The sequence below is a fragment of the Hemitrygon akajei genome, chromosome 1 (genome assembly GCF_048418815.1).
Source record: "Hemitrygon akajei chromosome 1, sHemAka1.3, whole genome shotgun sequence".
NCBI classification, from domain to species: domain Eukaryota; kingdom Metazoa; phylum Chordata; class Chondrichthyes; order Myliobatiformes; family Dasyatidae; genus Hemitrygon; species Hemitrygon akajei.
The window spans coordinates 214,990,185-215,012,614 of NC_133124.1; the positions used below are offsets into that span (position 1 = coordinate 214,990,185).

General features: G+C 43.6%; 1 protein-coding gene across 1 annotated transcript; it reads left to right on the plus strand.

The window, feature by feature from the left end:
• The first annotated feature begins 2,471 nt into the window (after positions 1 to 2,471).
• c1h2orf68 (chromosome 1 C2orf68 homolog) lies at positions 2,472 to 18,112 on the plus strand. The gene is made up of 4 exons (XM_073060658.1): positions 2,472 to 2,641; positions 8,821 to 8,936; positions 14,043 to 14,209; positions 15,561 to 18,112. The coding sequence occupies exons 1-4, from the start codon at positions 2,529 to 2,531 to the stop codon at positions 15,681 to 15,683; spliced, it is 519 nt and encodes a 172-aa protein (XP_072916759.1). The 5' UTR covers positions 2,472 to 2,528; the 3' UTR covers positions 15,684 to 18,112.
• The last annotated feature ends 4,318 nt before the right edge of the window (positions 18,113 to 22,430 follow it).

The following is a 22,430-nucleotide window of genomic DNA, read 5'->3' on the forward strand; positions in this document are numbered from 1 at the left end:
AAGCTACTGACATGATGAAGGGAGCTGAGAACATGGCCAGAGATGGAGATCCTGAAGGCCAGCAGAGAAATAGGCAAAAATAAAGAAAAGATACAAAATAAATGAATATAATTCCTGGAATGAAAGGGTTGTTCTGTCAAGAGAGGGAAGACAATTTGGGTTTATATTCCTTGGAACTTCAGAAAACAAGAGATGCCCTTATTCAGGCACACGAGATCCCAAAGATTCTTTGATAAACTTCTGTAGGTGTGTAGTGGAGAGTCTGCATCACAGTCTGGTATGGAAACAGCAATGCCCTTGAACGGAAAATCTTACAAGAAGTAGTGGATACAGCCCAGTTCATCATGGGTAAAGCCCTCCCCACCATTGAACACATATACATGAAATGTGTCACAGGAAAGCAGCAACCATGATCGGGGTGCCCCACCACCCAGGTTACACACTCTTCTTACTGCTGCCATCAGGAAGAAGATACAGGACTCACACCACCAGGTTCAGGAATAGTTACTACCCCTCAAACATCAGGTTCTTGAACCAAAGGGAATAACTTCACTCAACATCACTTGCCCCATCATTGAAATGTTCCAACAATCTATGGCCTCACTTTCAAGGACTCTTCATCTCATGTTCTCAATATTTATTGTTTATTTATTTATTGTTATTATTATTTCTTTATTTTTGTATTTGCATAATTTGTTGTCTTTTGCACACTGGTTGAACACCCAAGTTGGTGTGGTCTTTCATGCATTCTTTTAGTATTCTATTATGAATTTATTGAGTATGCCCACAGAAAAATGAAACACAGGGTGTTATATGGTGACATATATGTACTTTGATAATAAGTTTACTTTAAACTTTAAATGGGCTTGACAGAGTAGATGTTGACAAGCTTCCACTAGTGGGAAAGTCGCAAACAATGATCACAAAATAAGGTAATTTAAAACAGAGGTACGTAAAAACTTCTCACAGCGAGCAGGAACACAAATTATTCTGCCCAGACGGCAGAAGCCAAATAATTAGATTTATTTAAGGAGGAGATAGATAAACTTTTGAAAGAAGGATCAAGGAATTGAGAGCTCTGGGCTACGGGCAGCTGAAGGAGTTGAGGGTAGTGCAGATCAATCATGATCATATTGAGTGGTGAATCATAAACATGAGAGTTTTTGCAGATGCTAGAAATCTGGAGCAACACTAGCAATTCATCAGGTCAGTCAGCATCTATGGAGGGGAATAAACAGTCGATGTTTTGGGCCGAGACCCTTCATCAGGATGGGAAAGCAAGGGGGAAGAAGCCAGAGTAAGAAGGTGGGTGGGGCAGGGGAAGGAGTTCAATCAGGCAGGTGATGGGTGAAGACAGGTGAGGGGGAAGGAGGAAGATGTAATGAAAAGCTGGGAGCGGATAGGTGGAAGAGGGCTGAAGAAGAAGGAATCTTATGGAGAGGAAAATGGAGCATAGGAGAAAGGGAAGGAGGGGCACCTGATGAAGCAACAGCCAGGTGAGGATAAGGGATTCGAGAGGAGCCCATATGGAAAGTGAAATAAGATAGAAGGGGGAGGGCGAGAAATAACTAGAAGTTAGAGGCCACTAGGAGTAGTGAGTCATGTTTGAGGGGTAGAGTGGACTACTCCTGCTCGATAATTAGAACAATTTTTGGTTTTAGCACATTTACATTTAGCAAATGACTTTAGCTACCAGTCTTCACATCTGAATATGTATTGTGGTTTTAATTTGGAGTGCAGCTCTGAACAAGGGGTTCCTAAAAGCCGTGAATCTCAGACCAACGCTGATTAAAATTCATTTGGATGTCTGTGGTGTGCGTGCAAATATGGAGGTGTGAAGTATGTGTGTAGTTTCAAAGAAAGCGTCGTCCATACTTTGTAAATATGGAATTGTCCTTTGATGATCAGCACATAAAATACCAAGCCCCACGTTGAGCCAGGAAGACCTTTTGACCAAAAGCGTCATCGTGTGATGCCTGCTGTACATTGCTTTGTTGAGTAAAGAACCTGCTTTCTCCGGTAGCTCGTCCACGCAACAACACCTGTATAAGAGTGCAGGTGGGATTCCCATTGAATACCTCACCCAAAAGGCAACATCACCCTTCTTCAGTGTTATACCACAGTCTCTACCAAGGATTAATCCTCCTGTGGGTCCTGAACTTATCATTCACTCGTTTTTGCACTAATTACTTGGTTTTTTTTTCTTCCTTTTCACTACCTGATATAATTTACTTTCTGTGATGCTGCTACAAGTTTTTCGCTATACCTGAACCCCACTACTTAGCACGACAATAAACTTGACTTGGCCAGTTTTAAACCTAGATTATATACAAGATGATTTTTTTTTCAAAGAGGATGATCAGGATTATTATGTTGGCAACCCAACATAATTAAGAGAGGGCGGGTTTGGGCTTGGCTGAGGCCGGCGCTTTCCCCGGATTATTGATGCCACCATTTCACTCAGGGTTAACGCTGGTCGTCCATTTAACCGAGCCCTTTGGGCGCCCGCGACACGGACGCCGGCCCGCATGGAGCTCGAGGATGAAAGCTCTGGTCCCCGGGATAAAACGACGGCAAAGACCGCCCGCCTCGACATGAGCCACGGCTTTGTACACCACATCCGCCGCAACCAGATCGCCAGGTTGGTATCCACTACTTCACTGTTGCTAGGCCAACCGACACGCAAAATTCGGAAGTGGCCAGATGATTGATTGGTGCGATAGCCTATCAGAGGCCAAACTTCCCATCAGGCAGTCGCCCAGTGCTCCCCAGAGGCGGAAGTCACTCTTCTTGATTGACACGCACACTAACCAATTAGAAGCGGGACATGCTACCGTAACCAATCGGTGAGGAGAGGGAGCGGTGAATCGCTTGTCTGAATTGGATGATTGATGATTTAAAGAGCTTGATTTAGGCCCACGGTAGATAATAAATCTCCAGGACTTCAAATGCACTGGAACAAAATATCTGTGGTCAAGGGAAAGTGTTTGAGGACTGTCTGGTTAATCCCGGAGCTTTTATTGGAAGTGGGGGTTGTAGGTTGTAATATCTTCCCTCTCAGCTGAGGTCATGAGAGAGAAAGACTCAAAGCTTCAGGAACTCCGCAGATCAGGCAGCATCTGTGGAGGGAAGTGGATACTGAACCCTTAAACAGAGTCTCGATGAAGGGAATGTCTGATATGGGGGAAACAGATTGTAGGCTGCTGCTGGTGATACAAATAGAAGCAAATGAAGGTGCTGGAGGAGAGAGAATAAAACATATTGTTGGAACTCATCAGTTTGGAGTTCAATGGTCCTGTGGTCCTCCCTGTGGAAAGCGTGTGTTTCCTCCAGGTGCTCCGGTTTCCTCCCACAGTCTAAAGCCGTACTGGTTAGTGGGTTAATTGGTAATTGTAAACTGTAAACAAGAGAAAATCTGTAGATGCTGGAAATCCGAGTAACACACACAAAATGCTGGAGGGACTCAGCAGGCCAGGCAGCATCTACGGGAAAAAAGTAAGAAAAATCAGTGGAACACTTCCAGTCCTGCGGAAGGGTTTTGGCCAGAAACGTTGACGGTACTTTTTTCCATAGATGCTGCCTGGCCTTCTGAATTCTTCCTGCATTTTGTGTGTGTTGCATTGTAATTTGTCCCATGATTAGGCTGAGATTAAATCAGGAGTTGCTGGGCAGCATGGATCAAAGGGGCAGATAGGCCGATTCCACACTGTATCTCTATAAATAAACAAAAATGAAAAATCATGCTGCCAGCAGTCCCATATTGCAGTTCACCATAACGTCTATAATTGCTACCTCAGGCTTTCATCTGTACCGGGGCCTGTTCTTGTCAGTACAGACAAAAGCCTGAGGTAATAAGTACCTCAATTTGTGGTCTGATAAGAGGGGCTTCAGGCCACCTGCATAGATGGGGCAGCTAACTGTGTTCAAAGAGGATTCCCCTTGAAGCCACGAGAATCATAACCTCTCTCCCACCCATTTCTTAGGATAATCCTCGTCCACCATCCCCAACTACCCACCTTACCTGACTTCAGAAACTGCCTTAAGTTTTAAACAGCTCTGACTCAGTCATGAACAATGCCAGTCCAGGAAGCAAAAGTGTACATAAAATACACAGGCCAGGTTCCCCTGCAGAGGGGAATAAACAGTCGACATTTTGCATCGAGGCCCTTTATCAGGACTGCAAAGGAAGGGGGGAGAAGCCAGAATAAGAAAGTGGGTGGGGGAGGGGAAGGAGTACAAGCTGACAGGTGAAATGTGAAACCAGGTGTGGGGGTAGGTGGGTAGAGAGGAGAGGAGAGGGGATGAAGTGAAAAGCTGGAAATGGATGTGTGAAGAGGGCAGAAGAAGAAGGAATCTGATAGGAGATGAGAGTGGACCACGGGAGAAAGGGAGGGAGGTGATGGACAGGTGAAGAGAAGACCCAAAATGGGTAATGAAATAAGATAGGAGGGCGAGGGGGAGAAATTACTGGAATTAGAGAAATGTGTACATACAAAGCACAGGCCAGATTTAACATCACAAGGGAAGTAAATCACATTAATGCTCTATTTTGAAACTTGTTTGGTGACATCTGGTTTGGCAGTAGTGGCGCAATTTAGCAACAAAATTGCAAAATATGGGTGCAGTCTGATGCCTGATAGGTCTGCCAATATTGCATCACAAGAATTGCAAAGCGCATTGTGGACAAAACATTGTGGCGGGATTTTACTTATTTGCGAGTCATTTTATAAAAGCCTGGATGCACGTATCACTAGGCTCAAAGACAGCTTGTAGCCCACGGTTTTAAGACTGGAAAGGATCTCTTGTATGATAAGCTGGGCTCTTGACCTGACAGTCTACCTCAGTGTGGTCTTGTGCCTTATTGTCTGCCTGCACTACACTTCCTCTGTAACTGTAGCACTACTCTGCAATCTGTCCCTTTTACCCCTTTGCACCACTTCAATGCACTGCCGTAATAAAATGGTCGGTGTGAATGGCTTGCAGACAACGTTTTTCACCGTGCCCCAGCAAACTTGACAATAATAGACTAATTAGGGCTCTTTGGAGTGAAGGAGAATCAGAGGTGACTTGATAGAGGTGTACAGGATGATAAAGAGCATAGATGGAGTGGACAGCCAGAAACGTTTCTTCCAGGAAAAAATGGCCAATAGAGGGGGTATAATTTTAAGGTGATTGGAGGAAAGTATAGGAGGGGATGTCAGGGGTAAGTTGTTTTTTTCACACACAGGGAGTGGTGGGTGTGTGGAACACCCTGCCGGGGTGGCGGTGGAGGCAGATAAAAAAAGCTGGCATCCATCATTAGGGTCATGCAACCACCAGGAAGGAGGTACAGGAGCCTGAAGACACACACTCAACAGTTCAGGAGCAGCTTCTTCCCCTCTGCCATCCGATTTCTGAATGGACATTGAACCCATGAACACTACCTTTCTTGCTCTACTTATTTAATTTAACTATTTAATATATAATCATTCTAATTTAAAGTTTTAAAATTATTATTGTGTATTGCAATGTGCTGCTGCCACAAAAACAACAAGTTTCATGATATATGCCAGTGATATGAATCTAGAGTCTGTTTCTGATTCTGAGATATATTAGGGACGTTTAAGAGACTCTTAGATAGGCACTTGGGTGATAGAGAAATGGAGGGTAAGGTGGGAGGGAGGGCTTATATTGATCTTAGCGTAGGGTAAAAGGTCAGCACAACGTTATGGGCCGAAGGGCCTGTATTGTACTGTAATGTTCTAATTATTTTCCTGTTCTCAGGCTCACTGATGTTGGAGATGTTGGTTCTTATGGTCTTCTAGTTGGAAGTTGTTTGGATGGGCACAGTATACACAGAGAGCTTAAGGCACCTTGCACAGCAGACCTTCCCTTTACTGATGATCCAAGCAGCAGCCACAATGAAACCATAAGACACAGCATGAGAATTAGGCCATTCGGCCCATTGTGTCCTCTATAGGTTTCAAAGAGATTCCCCTTCATTCTTCTAAACTTCAGCAAGTGCAGGCCCTGAGCCATCAAACACTCCTCATACATTAACCCTTTCATTTGCAGGATAATTTCTATGAACCTCCTCTCCGCTGTCTCCAGTGCCAGCACATAGTTCTGTGCTTTCGGACCCTGTAACACTACTGACAGCACCTTCTATCCCTTTGCTGAAGGTTGGAAGCTAACTGGTCGACAATGGAGTTGTCCTGCTTTTCGTGGGCAATTTCCCGCGTTGTTGGGTAGATTCCAGTGTTGCAACTCTTGGCTGGAAGTGCAGCTAGTTTGGGAGCACAAGCCTTTAGTGCCAAACCATGATGTCCATCCCTAATACATCATCCTTGCTCACTGTTCAACATTTGGAATGAGTTTTAATGTTCTCATCTTTGTTTTTAAAACCCCTTCAAAGGATCATTGTTCCTTTGAATGAATCTCAGCTGCCCGGTCTCCAAGCTCTGGAAAACCCTTCCTTGAATCACTCTGTTCTCTATCTCCCTTTAAAACAGAGGTTCCCCAACTGGGTCCACAGACCCCTTGCTTAATGGTATTGGTCCATGGCATAAAAAAAGTTCGGGAACTCATGAGTTAAAGCATTCCTTAAAACCCATCTCTCTGACCAAGCTTTTATAAGACCGTAAGATCATAAGATTTAGGAGGAGAATTAGGCCATTTAGCCATCGAGTCTGCTCTGCCATTTTATCATGGCTGATCTATTTTCCCTCTCAGTCCCAGTCTCCTGCTTTCTCCCCATATCCCTTCATACCCAGACTAATCAACCTCTGCCTTAAATATAAGCCCATTGGTCTTAATAGATAGATAGATAGATACTTTATTCATCCCCATGGGGAAATTCAACTTTTTTTCCAATGTCCCATACACTTGTTGTAGCAAAACTAATTACATACAATACTTAACTCAGTAAAAAATATGATATGCATCTAAATCACTATCTCAAAAAGCATTAATAATAGCTTTTAAAAAGTTCTTAAGTCCTGGCGGTTGAATTGTAAAGCCTAATGGCATTGGGGAGTATTGACCTCTTCATCCTGTCTGAGGAGCATTGCATCGATAGTAACCTGTCGCTGAAACTGCTTCTCTGTCTCTGGATGGTGCTATGTAGAGGATGTTCAGAGTTTTCCATAATTGACCGTAGCCTACTCAGCGCCCTTCGCTCAGCTACCGATGTTAAACTCTCCAGTACTTTGCCCACGACAGAGCCCGCCTTCCTTACCAGCTTATTAAGACGTGAGGCGTCCCTCTTCTTAATGCTTCCTCCCCAACACACCACCACAAAGAAGAGGGCGCTCTCCACAACTGACCTATAGAACATCTTCAGCATCTCACTACAGACATTGAATGACGCCAACCTTCTAAGGAAGTACAGTCGACTCTGTGCCTTCCTGCACAAAGCATCTGTGTTGGCAGTCCAGTCTAGCTTCTCGTCTAACTGTACTCCCAGATACTTGTAGGTCTTAACCTGCTCCACACATTCTCCATTAATGATCACTGGCTCCATATGAGGCCTAGATCTCCTAAAGTCCACCACCATCTCCTTGGTCTTGGTGATATTGCATCTTTACATAGCTGCACACAAGATAGATAAGTCTGCAGCGAAGTCTACTCAATATCGAAAGGCCCGGACAGAGTAGACATGCAGAGGATATTTCCAGTAGTTGGGGAGTCTAGGACCAGAGTGCACAGCCTCTTAATAGAAAGATGTCCCTACAGAACAGAGATGAGGAGGGATTTCTTTAACCAGAGGGTGGTAAGTTCACTGCCACAGACAGCTGTGGAGGCTAAATCACTGGGGATATTTAAAGTGAAGGTGGATACATCCCAGTCTATCACAGGCAAAAGCCCTCCCCACCATCGAGTACATTTACAAGGAACACTGCCACAAGAAAACAGCACCCATCTTCAAGGGCGTCCACCATCCAGGCCAAGCTCTCTTCTCTCTGCTACCACCAGGCAGGAAGTACAGGAGCCTTAGGTCCCATTTCTCCAGCTTCAGGAAGAGTTATTACCCTTCAGCCATTAGCCTCCATAACAAGCGTGGATAACTTTGCTCACCATAATGCTGAATTGATTTCACAACCCTTAGACTCATTTTCAAGGACTTTACAATTTATGTTCTTGGTTATATATTTTCTTGTAGAATTTGTCTTCTTATGCACATTGGTTGTTTGTCAGTCTCTATTTATATAATAGTTTTCATAAATTCTATTGTATTCCTTTATACCCACAAGAAAATGAATTTCAGGGTCTTATATGATGACATGTACGTACTTTGAAAATAAAGTTAATTTGACTTTGAGGTACTTAATTAATAAGGGTATCGAGGGTATACAGGCGCATGGCCTAGTGGGCAAGGCATCAGACTAGTAACCTGAAGGTCACTGATTCGAGCCTCAGCTGAGGCAGCGTGTTTGTGTCCTTGAGCAAGGCACTTAACCACACATTGCTCTGCGACGTGGTCACCGGTGCCAAGCTGCATGGGTCCTAGTGCCCTTCCCTTGGACAACATCGGTGGCGTGGAGAGGGGAGACTTGCAGCTTGGGCAACTGCCGGTCTCCCATACAACCCTGCCCAGGCCTGCGCCCTGAAAACTCCAGGCGCAGATCCATGGTCTCTCGAGACCGACGGATGCCACCACAAGGGTATATGGGGAGATGGCAGTAGAATGGGATTGAGAGAGAAAATCAGCCTTGATCAAATAGCAGAGCAAACTTGATGGGCCAAATAGCCTAATCCTCCCATGTCAGGACGACAGGAATGAGGGGTGGACAAAGAGAAGTTTAAGGATTAAATGTATGGTTTTCTGACTGTTCCTTTTAGAGACGACTATGACAAGGAAGTGAGGCAGGCAAAAGAACGACAGAGGAAGAGGCAGACCCCTGCTCCAGTCCGCCCACGCAAGCCGGACCTGCAGGTGTACCATCCACGCAGAAGAAGTAAGTATAGTTCTCTCAGGTCCCAAATGGCCATAAGACATACTGTAATAGCAGAATTAGGCCACTCAGCCCATCCAGTATATTCAGCCATTCCATCATGGCAGATTTATTATCTCTCTCAATCCCATTCTCCTGCCTTCTCCCCGTAATCTTTGACGCCCTGACTAATCAAGAGCCTATCAACCTCCACCTTAAATATACCCAATGACTTGGTCTGCACAGCTGCCTGTGGCTGTGATTTCTACAGAATCACCACCCTCTGGCTAAAGAAAATTTTTCTCATCTCTGTTCTAAATGGGCATCCCTTAATTCTGAGGCTGTGCCCTCTAGTCCTAGATTCCACCCCCCCCCCCACTATTGGAAACATCTTCTCCATATCCACTCTCTCTAGGCCTTTCAATATTCCATAGGTTTCAGTAAGATCCCCCCCCCCCCACCCCCACCATTCCTCTAATCTCTAGCGAGTACAGGCCCAGAGCCATCAAATGTTTCACATATGTTAAGCCTATCTATCCTGGAATCATTCTCATGACCTCCCCTGGATCCTCTCCAATGCTAGCATATCTTTTCTTAGATAAGGGGTCTAAAACTGTTCACAGTATTCCAAGTGCGGTCTTATCAATGCCTTCTAAAGCTTCAGCATTACACCGTTGTTTTTATATTCTATTCCTCGTGAAATGAATGCTAACATTGTATTTTCCTTTCTCACCACCGACTCAACCTTTAGGGAAACCTGCGTAAGGACCCCCAAGGTTTAGAAAGTAGTCCAAGCCTTTATTCCTTCTGCTGAAGTGTGCGACCATACACTTCCCTACACTATATTCCCCCTGTAAATTATTTCCCATTCCCCCAATCTGTCTAAGTCCTTCTGCAGTCTCCCTGCTTCCTCAACACAACCTGCCCCTCCACCTATCTTTGTATCATCCGCAAACTTGGCCACAAAGCCATGAATTCCTTCGTCCAAATCATTGACGTATATGTAGAAAGAAACAGTCCCAACACACAACCCTGTGGCACGTCACTAGTCACCAGCTGCCACTCTTGGCCTCCTGCCAGTCAACCAAACTTCTATCCATGCTACACACACAAAATGCTGGTGGAACACAGCAGGCCAGGCAGCATCTATAGGGAGAAGCGATGTCGACGTTTCGAGCCGAGACCCTTCGTCAGGACTAACTGAAAGGAAAGATAGTAAGAGATTTGAAAGTAGGAGGGGGAGGGGGAAATGCAAAATGATAGGAGAAGACCGGATGGGGTGGGGTGAAGCTGAGAGCCGGAAAGGTGATTGGCAAAAGGAAAACAGAGCTGGAGAAGGGAAAGGATCATGGGACAGGAGGCCTAGGGAGAAAGAAAGGGGGAGGGGAGCACCAGAGCTTCACCTCACCCCCTCTGGTCTTCTATCATTTCGCATTTTCCCCTCCCCCTCCTACTTTCAAATCTCTTACTATCTTTCCTTTCAGTTAGTCCTGACGAAGGGTCTCGCCCGAAACGCCAACAGTGCTTCTCCCTATAGATGCTGCCTGGCCTGCTGTGTTCCACCAGCATTTTGTGTGTGTTGCTTGAATTTCCAGCATCTGCAGATTTCCTTGTGTTTTCTATCCAAGCCAGTACTTTTCATGGGCTCTTATCTTGTTAACCAGCCTCATGTGAAAAGGATCTTGATCAGGATGAGGTCAAAGTAGAGCTGGCCTGTGTGCTGGACAATGTGGCGATTAAGGGAGAAGAAGTGCTGGATCTTCTTAAAAACATTGATAAATTCCCAGGGCCGGATATGATACACCCCAGGTTATTGTGGGAAATGAGAGAAGAGATTGCAGGAGCAGGGGACTTGATAGAGGTCTACAAGATTATGAAAGGCATAGATAGGGTGGATAGTCAGTACCTGTTTCCCAGGGCACCAATAGCAAACACCAGAGGACATATGTACAAAATTAAGGGAGGGAAGTTTAGGTGAGATATCAGGGGTAAATCTTTTGCACAGAGGGTTGTGAGTGCCTGGAATGACTTGCCAGGGATAGTGGTGGAGGCTAAAACGTTACAGGTATTTAAGAGCCTCTTGGACAGGCACATGGATGAAAGAAAAATAGAGAGTTATGGGGTAGCGTGGGTTTAGTACTTTTTTTTAAGGATTATATGGGTTGGCACAACATGGAGGGCTGAAGGGCCTGTACTGTGCTGTAGTGTTCTATGGTTCTATGTGCATTGCCTTCTGAAAATCTTAATAAACAACATCCACTGACTCTCTTTTCTCTATCCTGCCTGTTACTTCCTCAAAAGGCTTTAAGTTCCTAGGAGTGAATATCACAAATGACCTGACTTGGTCTAACCAAGCAGAGTCCACTGCCAAGGTGGCCCACCAGCACCTTTATTTCCTGAGAAAGCTGAAGAAATTTGGCCTGTCCCCTAAAACCCTCATTAATTTTTATAGGTGCGCTGTAGAAAGCATTCTACTAGAGTGCATCACAACCTGGTATGGAAGTTGTCCTGTCCAAGACCGGAAGAAGCTGCAGAAGATCGTGAACATAGCCCAGCACATCACACAAACCAATCTTCCATCCTTGGACTCACTTTACACCGCACGCTGTTGGAACAGTGCTGCCAGGATAATCAAGGACATGACCCACCCAGCCAATACACTTTCTGTTCCTCTTCCCTCCGGGAGAAGGTTCAGGAGCATGAAGATTCGTACGGCCAGATTTGGGAACAGCTTCTCTCCAACTGTGATAAGACTGCTGAACGGATCCTGACCCGGATCTGGGCCGTACCTTCCAAATATCTATCCAACACAACAGATTAGTCAGGCAAGATTTCCCCTTGAAACAAAACATGCTGACTTTGGCCTTTTTTATTATATGCCTCCAAGTACCCTGAAACCTCTTCCTCAGTAATCAACTCCAACATTTTCACAGCCGCTGAAGTCATGTTACCTAGCCTATAATTTCTTTTCCTCTGCCTCCCTTCCCTTACTAAAGAGTGGAGTGAACTTGCAGTTTTCCAGTCCTTTAGATAACCATTCCAGAATCTAGTGATTCCTGAAAGATGTCTTCACAATCTCTTCCACTACCACTTTCATATCGTTGAAGTGTTAGTCCATCTGGTCCAGTGACTTATCTACCTTCAGACTCCTCAGCTTCACGAGCACCTTCTCCTTCGTAATAGCAACTACACTCACTTCTGCCCCCTGACACTCTTGAATTCCTGGCCTTCTGCTAGTGTGTTCCACAGTAAACACTGATGCAAAATACCTTAAGTTCATCTGCCATTTCTTTGTTCTCTATTACTACCTCTCCAGCGTCTCTTTCCAATCGTCCAATATCCACTCTGGTCTTTTTTATTCTTTATATATCTGAAAAAAAATCCTCTGATATTATTGACTAGTTTACCTTCATATTTCATCTTTTCCCTCTTTATGGCTTTTTTAGTTGTCTTATGATGGTTTTTAAAAGCTTCCCATCCTCTACCTTCCCACTAATTTTTGCACTATTATATGCCCTTTCTTTTGCTTTTGTGCTGTTTTTGACTTCCCTTGTCTGCCATAGTTGCCTCATCCTTGCTTTAGAATATTTAATCTTTGTACAGTACCTTTCCTGCACTTTCTGAATTTCTGAATTTCCCCCAGAATCATCAGCTTTTGCTGTTTTGTCGTTATCCCTAGTAGTGTCCCCTTCCAATCAAGTCAAGTCAACTTTTATTGTCATTTTGACCATAATTGCTGGTACAATGCATAGTAAAAATGAGACAACGTTTTTCAGGACCATGGTGTTACATGACACAGTACAAAAAACTAGACTGAACTACGTAATAATTTAAAAAAACAACACAGAGAAATCTAGACTACAGACTTACACTGGACTGCATAAAGTGCACAAAAACAGTGCAGGCATTACAATAAATTATAAACAGGACAGTAGGGCAAGGTGTCAGTCCAGGCTTTGGGTATTGAGGAGTCTGATAGCTTAGGGGAAGAAACTGTTACATAGTCTGGTCGTGAGAGCCCAAATCAACTTAGGCTAGATCCTCTCTTATGGCTCTGTAATTCTATTTACTCCACTATAATACTAATACATCCAATTTTAGCTTCTCCTTATCAAACTGCATGGTGAATTCAATCAGAGTAAGATCATTGCTTCCTAAAGATACCTTTTTCAAAGCTCGCTAATCAAATCTGGGTCATTACATAATACCCAGTCCAGAACAGGCCATGGTATGCTCAGGACTATAAAAACAAAAGATTCTGTAGATGCTGGAAATCCAGAGTAACACACACAAGATGTTGGAGGAACTCAGCAGGTCAGGCAGCATCTACATCTCTGCCATGTGGGCACAGCTTAAGTGGGTTGAGCACCTACAAAGGAAATGGACTTAAGATCAGGATACTTCCTTTAAGTGAGCTGGCACATGAATTTCTGAATTTTAAAGTGGAGGTTGATAGGTTCTTGATTAGTAATGGTGTCAAGATTTACAGAGCAGGAGAATGGGGTTGAGAGGGATAATAAATCAGCCATGATGGAATGGCGGAACAGACTCTGGGCCGAAAGGCCTAATTCTTCACCTTTGAGGAATAAACAGCCAATGTTTCAGGCCGAGACTCTTCATCAGGACCGATGAACGGTCTCGTTCCAAATTGCTGATTGTTCGTTCCTCTCCATGGATGTTGGTTGGGATTATGATGTGGGACATTAACACCAGGGGAAATTTCAATTGAACGGTAAACTCTGTGGCTGAGTGCAGCCTGTTATTGAATTCCACAAGGTTAAGAAATTCATGATGTGTGCTATAATAATTGATTTCAGCCAGAGGCTGGATGGAAATGTCTCCACTCTAGTGGGTGGAATTGAAAACAGCAGGGCTTTGAGTCCCAGTCGTTGCATAGCAACTCCTGTTATGAATTCTTTGAGCATGAAGATTGTAGGTGACCTCTTGGTTAAACCAGCCACGCAAGAGAAATCCAATTGATGCTAGTGGAGTTATAGGGTCATAGAGCACTACGCTCTTTGTGTAGTTGTGCTGATTAGAAGCTACAAGTGAGGTGGGGGTTGTTGGCAAACTGGAAAAAGATGGGTTAGAAACGATGCATTTTAGATGTACTTGTGGTGTCCTTTGTAGATGGAGCAGAAAATTTCTCGAGGTTTGACTGTGAGGAATCAAATGAAAGCGGTTCAGGCACTGATCCGGAGCCACAGAATGACACAAGAGAAGCACAGAACACTGAGCTTTTCTGTCTGGATTACCAAGCAGATGATAAAATTGTTACATCAGTCATAATCCATGAGGTAAGTTTTCTTTCTGAAGCAAATTAGGGCAATATCTATCTTTACAGGGTTATAAGGTCATAGAGAATTAGTGAAATACACACAGAAACAGACTCTTTGGCCTATCTAGTTCTTGCCAAACAGTTATTCTGCCTAGTCCCATTGACCCACAGCTGGACCATCGGCATACTTATCTAAGCTTCTCTTAAATGTCGAAATCGAATCTGCATCCACCACTTCTACCGGCAGCTCGTTCCTCAATCTTGACACCCTCTAAGAAAAGAAGTTCCCCCTCATGGTCCCCTTAAATATTTCACCTTTCACCCTTAACCTATGTAAGTGTCAATCTAAAGTTTACATTTTTAAAAAAGCAAACAGAAGAGTTTTTTTTTTGTATAACCGGAATGAGGTTTGATTGTGACCGTTCTCGTGGATAAATGATTCCCAGGTCAGATCATCTCAGCGCACTTGTGGTCACTCGGAAACTGTGCCTCTCAGTACCATGAAGGAGCAGCCAGGTTGGGAAGAAGTTAAAAGTATATAAAGAGAAAGAACTTTAAAACAAGAAATTCTGCAGATGCTGGAAATCTCGAGTAACATAAACAAACTCAGCAAGTCAGGCAGTATCTGTTGAGATTCTTCATCAAAGCTGAAAGGGAAGAGGGCAGAAGCCAGAATAAGAAGGTAGGGGAGGGGATTGAGTACAAACTGGCAGGTGATAGATGAAACTGAATGAGCGGGAAAGTGGGGATGAAGTAAGAAACTACAGAGTGATAGGTGGAAGAGGTCAAGTGCTGAAGAAGAAGGAATCTGATTGGAGAGAACAGTGGACCATGGGAGAAAGGGAAGGAGGAAGGGAACCGGAGGGACATGATGGGCAGAGAAGGGGTGAGAGGGGAGCCAGAATGGGGAATAAATAAAGAGAAAAGGGGAGGTGAGGTGAAATTACCGAAGTTAGAGAAATTGTTGTTTATGCCATCAGACTGAAGGCTACCACTACATTGTGGCAGTAGAGGTGGCCATAGACAGACATTTCAGAGTGGAAGTGGGAAGTCAAATTGAAACAAGTGGCCACTGGGAAATCCAGACTTTTGCGTCGGAGCAAAAAGAAAGGACTTGTTGGTAGAATCAGGTACCCAGTCCTGAAAGCAAATTTTATAGAAACTTTGAAATGGTAATATGCAAAAAGGATGATTTGCGAGTTATGGATAAGAACAGTGCAGTGGGATAAATTGGATTGCGCTTTCAAAGAGACAGTGTTGAGAATATAATAACTGGTTTCTTTCTGTGAAGTGTGTTTCTATGAAAACAAGACTAGGAGGCGTAAAAAGACCAAATGATGACTTATGTCCTTTTTCCTCTTACCACACAGAATGATGACCCCAAGAAAGTGGCGGAGAAAATTGGGTCTAAGAATAGCTTGGAGCCCTTGATGAAGGAAGCGCTGAGGCTAAGAATACAGGAGGAAATTGAAAAGAGGATCTCAAAGCGTTGAGTCCAACTGCAACTTCATTGGGCGATCCAATTTTGTTTTTGTTATGTGTTGTTTTTCTCCATTTTTCGGTGGTTAATGAAGTGTGGAGAGATTTGAGGCCTTGAGGCCATGCAAGTATTTGCAAGGACAAAATGGGTCCAAAAAAAAGAGAAAAAGAAAGCTGAAAAGAGTGGCGGCCACGGCTAGATTTCCTGAAAGAGGCAAAGCACATTGCTCAACTGCCAGATTCATGGGAGCTTCAGCTTCGCTTAGTTCAAGCTCCACAAACGGTGCAGAATGTCAAAAGAATATAAACAGGCTGAAACAATATTATCTTGAAATTTAATATGCAAAACAGAAGTATTCTATCTTTGGCAAGTATTTTAACAAACCTGAGAAAAAAAATGATGCAGTAGGATCCTTGCCTGGTGCCAATATTCCCAACTCCACAAAGTGTTGATGGGAATCCCAAGAGTTATCCAATTCTTCATTTTAGGAGTATAAGACATAGGACTAGATGATTCAGCCCAACATGGGTTCCATCATGGCTGATTTATTATCCCTCAACCCCATTCTCCTGCCTTCTCCCCGTAACCGTTGACATCCTTACTAATCAAGAACTTTGGCCTCCACAGCCATCGGTGGTGATGAATTCCACAAATTCTCCACCAAATGGCTAAAGAAATTCCTCCTCTCTCTGTTCTAAAATCTGTTTGGTAGAGTTTCAGATAAGTAGAACCCAAGGTGGCTATAGCCATGGTACTTTTCCAAGGAACCGAGAAGCTGTCATCCTGAATAACGTGTAGAAACTTTACAGAACAAAGATCAGGTTTGTGTATATGGCTAAATCCAGTAACCAGTGTTGGTGTAACTCTGAGAAGGATTCCTTTTTATTTTGCAGAGGGGTTGTATAAACTTTGAAACCCCATTAAAATGTTTTTAAATGAGGTATCTTTTCTGAATGGGCTGTCCTTCCTTTCAAAGAGGTTGCTTCTCATAAATCTGTACCACTCCTAGCAGGTAGTCTGCAGATTACTAGGGACCAGTGGGAGAATGGTCAGTGCAGCTAGTAAAGAGCTGCTGACTACTTGTTGAATACTGGCAACATCTTGGAAGACGTTGGCTGCAAGAGTGGTTTATAGGTATAGAAAGCGATGATAAGAGGATCAAGGCAGTACATCTGAATTATGGCACAGCCTGCAAGATTATTGGTTCTTATCCAGTTTGTGGACAGTTCGGGATGTCTACCTCCATGTAACCAAGCTTAGGATATCATCTAAAATAACATGGACGTGGACTCTGACCATTAGATTATCAACGTTTAACACCTAAGAAGTTGAAGTCGAATGAGTTTCTTAAATTCATATTGTGCCAGTGTCTGTATTGATGAGAAAAGCCAACAATTTTTAGAGTCGTGGAGCACATTGGGCGGCACAGTAGCATAGTGGTTAGCACAACGCTTTACAATACAGGCGGCCGGGGATGTAAGCAGTTTGTACATTCTCCCTGTGACCATATGGCTTTCCTCTGTGCTGCAGTCCAAAGGCCTTCCAGGTTAATTGGTCATTGTAAGTTGTCCCGTGATTAGGCTAGGATTAAATTGGGGGAATCGCTGGATGGCACTGCTCGAACGGGCAAAAGGGCCTACTCTGTGCTGTATCTCAATAAGTAAATATTGAGCTTACCTAGTCCATTCCACCTTGGTATTCTGCCTAGATCCTACCACCTGCATCTGGACTATTCCCTCCGTACCTCTCCGTACCTTTTCAAAGGTTAAAACGGAATGATTACGAGAAATGAGTAGTTTCCCCAGATGGTCCAGGGAATAGATGAAACCATCTCAGCCATTCAGGTCAACTCCAAAATAATCACATCTCCAGCTAAGGGGGAGCTGTGATTGAAAGTAACCACATGTCCCACTCCTGACTGCTGTCCATGACTCCTCTGCCTGCAAGTGTTCGTTCATCCCCACAACTCTAGCCAAGAATGGCTAACTGAGCCTTTTTGATCTTGTTTGGTGCAGTGTTATAATGGGAACTTATTACATTTGTAGAAGGCGTACAGCAACAGACTCATCTGCCTTCCTGTCTGGTCTCTCTGTCATAAAACATGTGGTTTCAAACATTTTTAAATTTTGCATCCATCTTTAGGCAAAGTGCATGATTTTTAAAATGGTCTCAAAAATAATGTTACTATTATGTTTGATTAAATTTTCCTCTAGAATAACAGTTCAAAAATGCATCAATAATTATGAACTACTGTGAAGTGTCTAGAGTTCATGAAATTTTCTTCTGCCTTGATTGAGATGTTGAACATTGTGATTTTTTAAAAAATATTTCATTAAGATTGCTATCGTTCCCACATTGAAAACTATTGTGAATCAAATTAGTTTCCTGGTCATCATTTATCTGACTCTGTGTATGTCAAATAAACTTTGTATATTTCTAAAAGATGTGCATTCGTACTCATCTGTAGAAACAATAGGTGCATATTTAACTCTAGAATCCACATCCTAAATTCTTTCCCTCCCTGCATTCTTGCTGTCAAAATTAATATTCATCTCCGCATTCAGCTCGTACAAAGGGAATTCATCACTTATAGAACAAATATTCAATCCCCTTGAATGTTTAGAGCTGTCTCTTTGAAACAACACAAGAGTAACAACACGGTAGTGCAGTGGTTAGCACAATGCTTTACAATACCAGTGGTCTGGGTTCAATTCCCAGTGACCACGTGGGTTTCCTCTGGGTGCTCTGGTTTTGTTCCACAGTCCAAAGACATACTGGTTGGTAGGTTAATAGGGAATTGTAAATTGTCCTGTGATTAGGCTAGTGTTAAATTGGTGGGTTGCTAGGCTGTGTGGTTCGCTGGGCTGTAAATAAACAAACTTTTCATGGCCATTGACTGAGTGACTTGCGCAATAAGATACCGGTACTTACTTACCGCCCATTGTGCTGCTTGTGTTTAGGGCAGCAATGAAGGTGCTCCATTTCTGTCTGTCCATACCGTCACACACAGATGTAGAAGGATTCTTCATTGCTGTTTCTGTCACAATTTTTTTTTGACCAGTCAGGGTTGTTAGCCCTGAGCTGAACCCCCGAACCTGGAGGACCAATGAACCACACTTAGTCTAACCTCTACCCTTTGACATGTTTGTCATGGGTGACCCTGCCAAGAGCCAAAACGTAGAGCCCTGACTCCAGCCAGCAGAGCTCTCCAAGTCACTGAGGCATGCAAAGCTCCAAACCCAACGACAAGTTTCTTGGAGGACAGTAACTCACTAGAGGAAAGAAAACATAAAGACACGTCCATCTAATCTAACTTAGAAAAATCCACAAAAGAGCATTAGAATCAGAATCAGGTTTATTAGCTCTGACATTATCACTCGTCAATTTTATTGTTCTGTGGTAGCAGGACAGTGCAATACATAAAATATACTATAACACAATAAGAATGTATATATTTCTTCATGTACTTTACTAGGGACACCTGTACACCTGCCTGTCAATGCAATTATCTAATCAACCAATTATGTGGCAGCAACCCAATGCATTAAATCATGCTGACATGATCTAGAGGTTCAAGTTGTTGTTCAGGCCAAACATCAGAACAGGGAAGAAATGTGATCTAAGTGACTTTGACATTGGAATGATTGTTGGTGTCAGAAAGGGGTGGTTTGTGTATCTTAACTGCTGACCTCCTGGGATTTTAAAGCACAGCAGTCTCTATAGTTTGCAGAAAATAGTGCGAAAAACAAAAAAGAAATCCAGTGAGCGGCAGGTCTGAGGATGGAAATGCCTTGTTAATGGAGAGAGGTCAGAGGAGAATGGCCAGACTGGTTCACGCTGACAGTAACTCCAATAATTACACATTACAGCAGTGGTGTGCACAAGAGCATCTCTGAATGCACAACATGTTGAACCTTGAAGTGGATGGGCCACAGCAGCAGAAGACCACCAATAAGAGGCTTTTATGCTGCGGTACCGTTTTAACTTCCTCTCGGTTTTTACCAGTCAGTCACACAGGTCCCAGAAGGAGATTCAGGAATACCGTCGCACTCAGATGTAGAAGGATTCTTCATTGCTGTTTCCATAACAACCTTGTTTTACCACTCAGGAATGTTAACCTTGAGATCAACCCCCCAACCTGGGGGACCAGTGAATCACTTTTAGTCTGGCCTCTACACTTTGACCTGTTTGGTATGGGTGACCCTACCAAGAGGCAAAGCATAAAGCCCTGACTCCAGCCAACAAACCTCTCCGGATCATTGAGCACACAAGCCTCCAAACCACAACAAGGCTGTGGTCCTCTTGGAGGACTGCATGTATACACCCAAACTATTTTCAAATCCTTTTACAGCTACAGCATTGGTCAGGTACGCAGTGAGAAGCTCATGATGACAGTCCATGCACTTGGTTGTTTTTTCACCTATGACTATTTCTGGAAGTTGTACCTCAGAGGATATAGTTTGTGATTGAAAGCCTCTTCGCCAGATTGTTGGCTGAATCGAATTGCTCCCTCAGTCACAATACTGCAGTTATTTATTTACAAACATGGTTATACTCAATGTCATTGGGATGTTGGCCAAGGGATCTGATGCACTTACACAATCCATTCAATCACTACTATCAACAGATGTCAATATTTAGTTTCTGTGTGGCAGAGTTGATTGTAAAGTGTACCGACTTAAATCAGTCACGCCAAGACCAAAACAATCCCTCTGGCTAAAAAGTTTTTTAAAAAGTTAAGGTGCACTTCACAATTTTCACACCACTCTAAAGCCTATCGTAGCAAGGTAATCCAAACTTACATTGGTGAAGTAGAATTCTCTTGATATTGACCTATTATTTTTCCAAATCTCTGATTTACCTAGGTTTATGCTACTCTGTCCCTGCTGATAGCACACACAGAATCAGAATCAGGTTTATTATCACTGGTGTGAAAGTTGTTAACTTAGCAACAGCAGCTCAATGCAGTACATGATAATATTGAAAGAAAAAAAAATCGACTACAGTATGTATAGATATATGTAGACTAAATAGATTAAAATAGTGCAAAAACAGGAATAATATATATAAAAAGTGAGGTTGTGCCTGTGGGTTCAATGTCCATTTAGGAATCATATGACAGAGGGGAAGAAGTTGTTCCTGAATCGCAGGCTACCTGCTACCTGGTGGTAACAGTGAGAAAAGGGCATGCCCTGGGTGATGGGGTCCTTAATAATGGACACTGCCTTTCTGAGGTACTGCCCCTTGAGGGTGTCTTGGGTACTGTGAAGGATGATACCCAAGATGGAGCTGATTAATTTGATGACATTCTGTAGCTTCTTATGGTACTACACGTAAATGATCATTGTGCTTGCATGCTCTATCTACATGGTGCCACTTAAATATCCTTGCACAGTAGCTTAGGAGCTCACAAAAGCTGAGAAGATCATCGGGGTCTCTCCTCCCGCCATTACAGACATTTACACTACACAATAGACAATAGACAGTAGGTGCAGGAGTAGGCCATTCGGCCCTTCTATCCAGCACCGCCATTTACTGTGATCATGGCTGATCATACACAATCAGTACCCCGTTCCTGCCCTCTCCCCATATCCCTTGACCCCGCTATCTATAAGAGCTCTATCTAACTCTCTCTTGAATGCATCCAGAGACTTGGCCTCCACTGCCTTCTGGGGCAGAGCATTCCACATATCCACCACTCTCTGGGTGGTGCATCCGCAAAGCAAACAGCACTGTGAAGGACCCCACACACCCCTCATACAAACTCTTTTCCCTCCTGCCGTCTGGGAAAAGGCACCGAAGCACTCGGGCTCTCACGACCAGACTATGTAACAGTTTCTTCCCCCAAGCTATCAGACTGCTCAATACCCAAAGCCTGGACTGACACCTTGCCCTATTGTCCTGTTTATTACTTATTGTAATGCCTGCACTGTTTTGTGCACTTTATGCAGTCCTGGGTAGGTCTATAGTCTAGTGTAGTTTTTTTTCTGTGTTGTTTTTACATAGCTCAGTGTAGTTTTTGGTCTCCAAACACTAGGCTTCAAACTCTGGTCTCGCTGACTCACGTACCTAGAGGGTCAAATAAAGCTGCTCTTTATCTTTACCTAGGTATCTGCTGACAGTGCACACACAGCAAAGTGATCACCTGCACTTTATTTCCAAGTGCCCACTACTTGGTGTCTTTTAAATACCCCTCTTACTGTAATAATGGCCTCCTTGATTAATACTGCAATCTTCTTTCCCCTATGCACCTGCCCTGCCACACCTCAAGTTTCCACACCCTGGAATGTGGAGTTTCCAGTCCTGTACATCTTTCAAACACATCTATGTGATGCCAGCATATCATATCCCCATGTGTTAACCACTGACATTCATGGAAAGGGAGAGGCACCGTGTGAGGCAGAGAGGCTACCCACCTGCCACAGTGAGCCACACAGCGACAGGCCACTCACAGTTTCCTTCTCTAGCAGCGACCAAAAGGAAGGTAGTCAGCACAGAACTCTTGCTCGCTTTCTGTATTCGCCTCAGACTCTCAATCTTCCCCTCAGTGCTTTAATCAGCGATTAATGGACGATTTAATTGGTAAAATGGAGTCGAACATTGGCTCATGTCCTCTCTTGAAGATTCTTTGCATCGAGGCAGTCCAAGTATGCACTTGCTTTCCGGAATCTTCTTGGAGACTGCAAAGCGATGGATCAAACAATCCCCAAACTGTAAATTGCAGGCTCTAACAGTCCCAGAAACACATTTAAGGTGAAAA